The sequence below is a fragment of the Rhinopithecus bieti genome, unplaced genomic scaffold (assembly GCF_001698545.2).
Source record: "Rhinopithecus bieti isolate Rb0 unplaced genomic scaffold, ASM169854v2 scaffold_61117, whole genome shotgun sequence".
Classification (NCBI taxonomy): domain Eukaryota; kingdom Metazoa; phylum Chordata; class Mammalia; order Primates; family Cercopithecidae; genus Rhinopithecus; species Rhinopithecus bieti.
In genome coordinates, this window is record NW_016824934.1 from 1,265,462 (window position 1) to 1,274,549 (window position 9,088).

General features: G+C 36.0%; 1 protein-coding gene across 5 annotated transcripts in view; it reads left to right on the forward strand.

The window, feature by feature from the left end:
• PPM1B (protein phosphatase, Mg2+/Mn2+ dependent 1B) overlaps nucleotides 1-9,088 on the forward strand; it is a 93,623-nt gene that overhangs the window by 49,255 nt on the left and 35,280 nt on the right. For 4 of the 5 annotated variants that reach the window (XM_017862703.1, XM_017862702.1, XM_017862700.1 and 1 more), the window contains exon 2: nucleotides 1,705-2,564. In XM_017862703.1, the coding sequence (XP_017718192.1) occupies nucleotides 1,719-2,564 (846 nt within the window). In that variant the 5' untranslated portion in view covers nucleotides 1,705-1,718. The remainder of the gene's footprint in view (nucleotides 1-1,704; nucleotides 2,565-9,088) is intronic. The other variant, XM_017862704.1, reaches the window with a different exon arrangement.

Consider the following 9,088-nt stretch of genomic DNA (forward strand, 5'->3'; position numbering starts at 1 on the left):
AAAAAAAAAAAAAAAGAAAAGTGACTTAATAAATACAGCCAGCAATTCTGTTTCATTTTCATTTAAGTATCTTTTAAAGTTGTCTTTTCAGATGAAATAGCCTATACAAGCAAGCATATAAAAATGTACTTAGAACTAGGCTTTAAAATCTTTGTATCACAGAGAATTAAACCAGCACGTTCAAAAGTAATCAAGCATATTCTGTTACATTGCTCTCGGTACAAAATGTGACATTCTGCTGGTAGAATGAAAAATAATTTTTACATGATTTTAATCTTATCCTTTCAGGACTCCTTTTCAATAAATACATTTGTAATTTATTAATACAGTGTTATATATAACCCAGGAAAATTATAAAACTGATATATAACTTATAAATATTTACACATATACATTGAGTGGTTCATCAAATTTTTAAAAATGAGGATATGTAATTTTATTTTAAAGTTCAATAATGATCATACCTGGAAAAAAATCTCACAAAGATACCTAGACCCGGATGGAGGTAAATTGATCTAGACCAGTGTCTCTCAAAACCTTAAATCACCAGCATGCTTTTTTGATGATTCCATCTAAGATCTATTGAAAAAAATCCTTAGGTGTGGGAATAGGGCTATGGAATCTGCATTTTGAGCAGCCGTAAGAGCAAACATTTTATGGTGTTTATTGTGTTTTAAGTGCTGTTTTAAGCACTTTACATTGACTCATTCTTCACAGCATCTCTATGAGGTATAGGTACAGGTGACTAAGAAATTTGCCCAAGGTCACCTAGTTAGAGTGTAGGGTCAGCATTGTATGTAGAAAACATACCAGATAATTCTTTTGCATACTCTTGGGAACCATTACTCTAGTCTAAGTCATTTGAAATTGGGAAAGCTTTATTCAATAAAATAGTAAAGTTGGGTAGGTGGGGAGAGGGTGATGCATAGTAGTACTTTCCAGTTCTAAGGATTTTAAGTCTTTGTCAGTGAACGCTGGGTAGCTACTTCATGGATTATAAGTTCAGCAATGTGAAGTCCATTTTTTAGCACCATGTTAAAGGTATGTTTTTAACAGAATCCAAGTAATGGTACGGTTTTCAGTTTTACAGATATATAGTAAAAGTGGTAAAACCAAATGTGTGTAGAATGGAGATTTTTATGTTTTAATTGAATTTTGAGGTTGTCTTCAGGTTCACTGGGAGGAGAAATCTTGATTTCAATACTTGCTTTTGAAAGTCTTCTAAAATATATTAGCATATCTTTCTACCTTAATTTATTGAACAAGATGACTCACTGTTTTGAGTATTCTCATTGTCCAGTGTTCCATAAACTTACACGTCGAACCCTGGACTCACCTTGGAAATTAAATCAGAAGAAAATTATTAACGAAGTTTTATTTCTTGTTTTTCCTTTCTCCTAGAACAGTGGACTCAACGTGGCTGCACATACAAGTCACCAGAGAGGCTTTTAAAAGATGATACCTGTGTCCCATCCCTAGGGTTTCTGATTTAATTGGTCTGATTATTCTTATGTGCTAGGGCTGAGAAACCACTGTTCTGTAGGATGTAGGGGAGGAAATTTGTTGGGCTTTTGCTGCTGTTCTGTAAATTAGAATAATACTAAAAAAAAATCGAGATAGGAGTTATTAGACTATAGAGGGAATATTTTAGATACACTTTCTGTCAAATTTAAACATTTAACACCTGTATTTTTTTTTTTCCAGATTTATTGCTAAACATGGGTGCATTTTTGGATAAACCCAAAACTGAAAAACATAATGCTCATGGTGCTGGGAATGGTTTACGTTATGGCCTGAGCAGCATGCAAGGATGGAGAGTAGAAATGGAAGATGCACACACAGCTGTTGTAGGTATTCCTCATGGCTTGGAAGACTGGTCATTTTTTGCAGTTTATGATGGTCATGCTGGATCCCGAGTGGCAAATTACTGCTCAACACATTTATTAGAACACATTACTACTAACGAAGACTTTAGGGCAGCTGGAAAATCAGGATCTGCTCTTGAGCTTTCAGTGGAAAATGTTAAGAATGGTATCAGAACTGGATTTTTGAAAATAGATGAATACATGCGTAACTTTTCAGACCTCAGAAATGGGATGGACAGGAGTGGTTCAACTGCAGTGGGAGTTATGATTTCACCTAAGCATATCTACTTTATCAACTGTGGTGATTCACGTGCTGTTCTGTATAGGAATGGACAAGTCTGCTTTTCTACCCAGGATCACAAACCTTGCAATCCAAGGGAAAAGGAGCGAATCCAAAATGCAGGAGGCAGCGTGATGATACAGCGTGTTAATGGTTCATTAGCAGTGTCTCGTGCTCTGGGGGACTATGATTACAAGTGTGTTGATGGCAAGGGCCCGACAGAACAACTTGTTTCTCCAGAGCCTGAGGTTTATGAAATTTTAAGAGCAGAAGAGGATGAATTTATCATCTTGGCTTGTGATGGGATCTGGGATGTTATGAGTAATGAGGAGCTCTGTGAATTTGTTAAATCTAGGCTTGAGGTATCTGATGACCTGGAAAATGTGTGCAATTGGGTAGTGGACACTTGTTTACATAAGGTATGTAAATTTTTTTGTCATTAAAATAACATGTTAATTTTGAAAAGGTACGGTAGGTAAAGTTAAGTAAACTTAAAATTTTAAAACAATATTTTCATAGAAGCTGTATATTTTGAAATACTGTCTTTACCAGAAATGAAACCATTGTTTTCTTTGCCAACCCTGTCTGCCCCAACCTTCTAATTTGAAAATTAAGCTTGATAAATTTGAGACATTTGTTGTCATTTAAGTACTTTATGGCTTGTTGCTGTAGCAGAAGCATTTACACCGAATTGTGACTGTTTCTTGACATTGGCAGTAACCATCTTACGCCTGATTATGAAGCAGCTTGATAAAATATGTATATAGTAGAATTCTGTACTAGATGTTACTAAAAGATCAAGAGCCATGTAAAATATTGGCAGATGTACTAGATGCCTAGCCTATATAAAATTTAGTTCTGAGTCTTCTAGCGGTGAAGACAAAAACTGAAATAAAAATATGGGTTATATATTTCTCATTGTCTTCTAAAAGCAACTCTTACCTGGCAGTACAATCTAAAAAGGATTTACATGTGGCTCTCTAAGTATTACATGACTTGATGGATACTATCTTTTGTAGAAGATAAAATTCTTTTCATATAGATGTTTGTATTATTTCTGATTAAAAACCAAAGGCTCATATAAAATGTAATCTTGTAAAAAATTCCTGTGGAACACTGAAGTTTATTTAGATTTGTAATTTTCTATGAATCATTTGCTTGATACAGTAATAGAAAAAAAGTCCAGAGTAATAGATAATTGGCAGTCCTTTGAATGTCTTTAAAATACTCAGTTGTTTCAAGTGGGTTTTTGACAGCATCTATATATAATTCAGTTAAAATTTGAGTTATCTGGCCAGAGTGTCTGGAGTAAGTATTCTCTAACTGAAAAGATATCAAGATAAAACTGACCTTTAGTTATATGAAATAAATAAATCTGTCTAGATTAGAACCATTCTGTCTCCCTACTCCAAAATTTACTGTGGAAGGTATAGGCATAACCAGACAGTTTTTCAGAAAGGATCTCTGGGTCTCTGGAAATGCCCAGATTTTGGTTAAATACCGATTTATTTTGATAGAATGGAAAAGACAGTTTCAAAACAAAAAATTTAAAAGCTGTTCTTGTCAGTGGACAGCCTTTTCTGAAAGAATTTTAATGATGGTACCTCTAGCTCCTCTGATTTTATTTTATTTTATTTTGTTTTGAGACTGAGTCTTGCTCTGTCGCCCAGGCTGGAGTGCAGAGTGCAGTGGCCGGATCTCAGCTCACTGCAAGCTCCCCCTCCTGGGTTCACGCCATTCTCCTGCCTCAGCCTCCTGAGTAGCTGGGACTACAGGCGCCCGCCACCTTGCCCGGCTAGATTTTGTATTTTAGTAGAGACGGGGTTTCACCGTGTTAGCCAGGATGGTCTCGATCTCCTGACCTCGTGATCCACCTGTCTCGGCCTCCCAAAGTGCTGGGATTACAGGCTGAGCCACCACGCCCGGCCTGATTTTTATTTTTAACACACTGTATCTTTTTACTTCTGGATGAGTTAAGTAAAGAAGTATTGATGGTTGTCAGTGATCAAATAGTAAGTATTTGTCTTCGAAATCTAAATGAAGCGATTCTGACCTGTAGATTTTTGAGACAAGCATAGGCGTATGTTTGTTGCCTGACTGATGAAAACAGCGTTTTCCCCAATTATATATATGTAAAAAGTATATACTTACTATTGGGAAAAAAATCCAGATGATACAAAAAATATAAACAAACACTCAAAATTTTGCCATCCACCTAAGTCAGCTACTTTGATTGCTGCAGTGTATATCTTTCCAGTCTTTTCTGCCTGCCTGTGAGTGTGTGTATTTTTATAAAACCGAGGTGATTATACTTGTTATTCTACAGCCTGCCTTTTCCAACAATATGTTGTAGAGAGATCTCCATGCCTATAAGTATTGATCTGTATAATTTTTCTTGACTGCATAGTATTTTATTGAAAGAATGTAGTTGTGAGGGAATAGCCAAAAAATCTATTAGGTCTGTAATTTGGACTAAGGAAAGAAGTTTATATTAGTAGATTAACTCTTATCTATTGAAAGGATGCTAGTTTTTGAGAATTTTGACTCGACCCTTTTGAATGAGGTTTAAATATTTCTGGTGGTATATCTTCACTTGATAGCTTTTATCAATTTAGAGTGATTAAATGTTCATGTTGATGGTGTTAAAAGATTCCAGAGGTCGGGTGCGGTGGCTCAAGCCTGTAATCCCAGCACTTTGGGAGGCCGAGACGGGCAGATCACGAGGTCAGGAGATTGAGACCATCCTGGCCAACACGGTGAAACCCCGTCTCTACTAAAAAAATACAAAAAACTAGCCGGGCGAGGTGGCGGGCTCCTGTAGTCCCAGCTACTGGAGGCTGAGGCAGGAGAATGGCGTAAACCCGGGAGGCAGAGCTTGCAGTGAGCTGAGATCCGGCGACTGCACTCCAGCCTGGGTGACAGAGCGAGACTCCATCTCAAAAAAAAAAAAAAGATTCTAGATGGCATCCTAGAATCTCAGAAATGAGGAATGATAATAACAGACAAGAGGTTGGGGCCCATGATTCATTCAATGTTAATGGAAGCTGACCATCATAGTTCCTTCTAATGGAGCTGCATTCAAATTGAAATCAATTTGGAGGTTTGAGTTGAAACAAAACAGACTTAAAATTATTTTTGAACCGTTGAAAGTTACTTATGACAACCTTCATTTCTGTTTAACTTCATAATTTTGTTTTTCCATTTATTTGTATTGTAAAAGCAAGGGTTAGCAATAAGATCAAATATAATTACTTTGAATTTACTCAGAAAAATTGTAAGTTAAAAATTCATGGAAAGCACTTAGCGATTGCGCAGTAGTTACCTGCTTTAAGAGGAGAGGAAACAATTAGTAAGTAGATGTTTCCCTGATAAGAGATTTAAATGAAGTCTTAGTTTTTTCTAACATTTCCATCACTTGTCATACCTTCATAATTTATAAACACTTTGATCTCATTAATCAAATTAATCTCATTAATTTGAACTCATTAAATCGTGGAGGTTATCATAATCATAATCATGATAGTATTAGTAAATTGTTGCTTTCTGTAAGCCAAATGCTATTCTAAATATTTTATACATTTTAACTCATGTGATTTTCACAACCATATGAGGTAGTCAGGATCACGAGGTCAGGAGATAGAGGCCATCCTGGTTAACACGGTGAAACCCTGTCTCTACTAAAAAATAGAAGAAATTGTCCGGAGGTTGTGGCGGGCGCCTGTAGTCCCAGCTACTTTGGAGGCTGAGGCAGAGAATGGCGTGAACCCGAGAGGTGGAGCTTGCAGTGAGCCGAGATCTCGCCACTGCACTCCAGCCTGGGCGACAGAACGAGACTCCATCTCAAAAAAAAAAAAAAAAATTAAGCATTTTTCAGGGTTGCCAATTAATATTAAGCTGTAAGTGTTGGATGACTATGGTCAGGTATTATCCTATTTAAATTAGGTATTTAACTCGAGGGGAGAATGGTAGCTAAGAAAGCAGCCCTCTCATTTTATTTCCAGTGCTGGCATTTATGGTGTTTACTGCCAACTAATTTCGGGTTATATAGTATATGTAACTGCTACTTGCTTAGCTTTTCATAACTTGTAAATTATACGTACTTATTAATCCTCATAGTAACTTTCTGAGGTGAACAAAATAAAAGTTTTTATTTTTTAATTTACAAGTAAGGAAATGGAGGTTGTTTGGTATTAAAAGATATCCATAAGTCATATACTTGATGAGTACTGAGGCTGAGACTAGTTTTCTGACTCAAGTTTAGTATTTTTGTTAGCAATATTCCCCAGAAGGATCTGATAAAGAATGTGTGTGTGTGTGTGTGTGTGTGTGTGTGTGGTGTGTGTGTGCTGTGTGGTTGTATCTTTGTTTTCATGGGCTCTGGAAAAATTTTTCCCCAAGCGCGAAACATTGCAGGACTAAATATTTTTTTTGTAACAAATACAAAAGATGTTTTGGAAGTAAAGTGATTCCCCTTGATGTTTCTGCCTTTCCAGGTCTCATTCCCCCTTAGGCAAACCACTTGCTTATGGTTTCGCTGTATATCTTTCCAAATGGTTCTCTGTGATTATTGATAGAAATGTATAAACATAAAATAGGATTTTCTTTTTTTCTATTTTACTGAAAAAAATCATGCTATGCTTGTTACTTTGTCATCTGCTTTGTTTTCTTAAATCATAGAAGTCAGTATTCTTTTAAATTGTTCTTTTAAAATATTACTTGATTTTCCAAAATTTCATTTATATACCATCTACCAGAAGCCTATTTATTTTAAAACATGAGATAGTACCTCATAGTTGGATAAAATTGAGGGAATTATTATTTTCCAAAGGCAATATCATTCTGTATTAATTTATATAACATAGAAAATGTAACCCCCTCAATAATTGTTTAGTTCTAAACTCAGGAGAATTGCTTGAACTGAGATCATGCCATTGCACTCCAGCCTGGGCGACAGAGTGAGACTGTCTCAAAAAACAAAAACAAAATACTATATCAGATTATTTTCTGTTTAAGTGTAGGTGCCCTTATTTATGGCAGGGGCACTGACTTCTTTGATTTAGTACTGTAATTATTGAACGTGTTAACCACTATGCTGTTGTAAAAGTAAAAGAACATGTAATGAAATAATCAATTTTATATGCAGAGCTAATTTCTTTAGTTATCCAAACTGGATTTAGAAAAAAAAAAACATGTTTTATTTATGGACTTAGTGAAAACTTTATACTGATTATACAAGGATGATTTGTCTCTAAAAAACAGAGTAGCACAAAGGAAAGGACCTTTTCTGTTGCTGTATAACAGCTACTGAAACATATTCATACTTGGTGTTTAGGGGAAAGCCATCTTTACCATAGAAATAGAAGCAAGCCAGGCAAGGTGGCTAAGAAGCAACATCATTGAAATCACACATGCCTGAAGTGTAAATATAAATTATTTCCCTTAAATATCTCTGGAAAGCCATAAACTTATTGGAACTCTCTTTCAATTAATTTTCCAGAAGTATCTGTATTTTATAACTTACAAAAATCTAATGGAAATTAGATAAGGAAATATTCAAGAATGCTCACGTTGTTGTCACCAAAACTAAAAAGGGTTAAAGAAATTAGATTTCTAAAAGTGTAAGGCATTAATTCTGTTTATTCATAAAGTTGCTTTATAAAATGTAATTATGCTTGATTCTTTTTTGTTGTTGTTTTGTTTTAGAAATGGGTGTCTCACTATGTTGCCCGGGCTAGTCTCAAACTCCTGGCTTCAAATGATCCTCCTTCCTCTGCCTCCCAAACTGCTGGGATTACAGGCAGCCACCATGTCCAGCTGTTTGATTCTTGAATATCCATGGTGTACTTCAAAATGATTTTTAATTAAAAATTTTTGCTTGACCTGCCCTTATGACATTTATACAAGTATATTCATATAACCAAATACATACAGTATTTCTAATATAAAAGTTTTGGTGGATTTCATTAAGGAATGAGATTAATTTGGCCAATTTGGAAATTCTTGTTTTTCCAGATAACCGGTAATCTAATGAAATACTCATGTTGATTCCTTCTTCCAAAGCACAACAATCTGTGGCAAGTTAATTTATTTTGAAGTCTTCTGAAGACCCAGCCTTCACTGCCTTCAGACTCTACTCCCATTGAATTAGGAGGTGAAGGCAGAAGTTATTCAAGGCCACCTGTCTTTTGGGCTGGGTCATGTAGGTTCTGAAAGGCACAAGTCTGAACCAAGCCATGCCTACCTAGATTCTGACCATAATAACTGAAAAGACTAGAATGGGTGTGGTCTTGGTTTCTTTCACTTGAGTTGGCAAATTTGGCAAACTCCACTGTCAGACAAAATAGCCTACCACCTCCATTGTCTTAGTTTTTTAGAGTGAACAGAAAAAGTTAAAAAAAAAAAAAATCATTGTTCTAAGAACAGTTTCATCTGTTCCTACTCTTAGAAACTCAGTTAAAGTAATATACCTTTAGAAAAAGTAATGAGAAGATAGTTTTAACTTATTGCACATAATCTCATGGTACTAGAGTAGTATGTGCTTGCTTTCTTTTTTTTATTTTTTGAGACAGAGTCTTGCTCTGTTGCCCAGGCTAAAGTGTAGTGGTGTCATCACAGCTCACTGCAATCTCTACCTCGCAGGCTTAAGTGATCCTTCCACCTCAGCCTCCTGAGTAGCTGGGACCTGGGACTACAGGTGTGCGCCACCAAGCTCAATTTTTGTATTTTCTGTAGAGATAAGGTTTTGCCATTATGCCCAGCCTGGTCTGGAACTCTTGGGTTCAAATGGTCTGCTCCCTGAGGCCCCCCAAAGTACTGAGATTACAGCCATGAGCCACAGTGCCTGGTTTTTTGCTTTTTGCTTTTTTTTTTTTTTTTTTTTTTTTTTTTTTTGAGACGGAGACTCACTCTGTCCCCAGGCTGGAGTACAGGGGCACAATCTCAG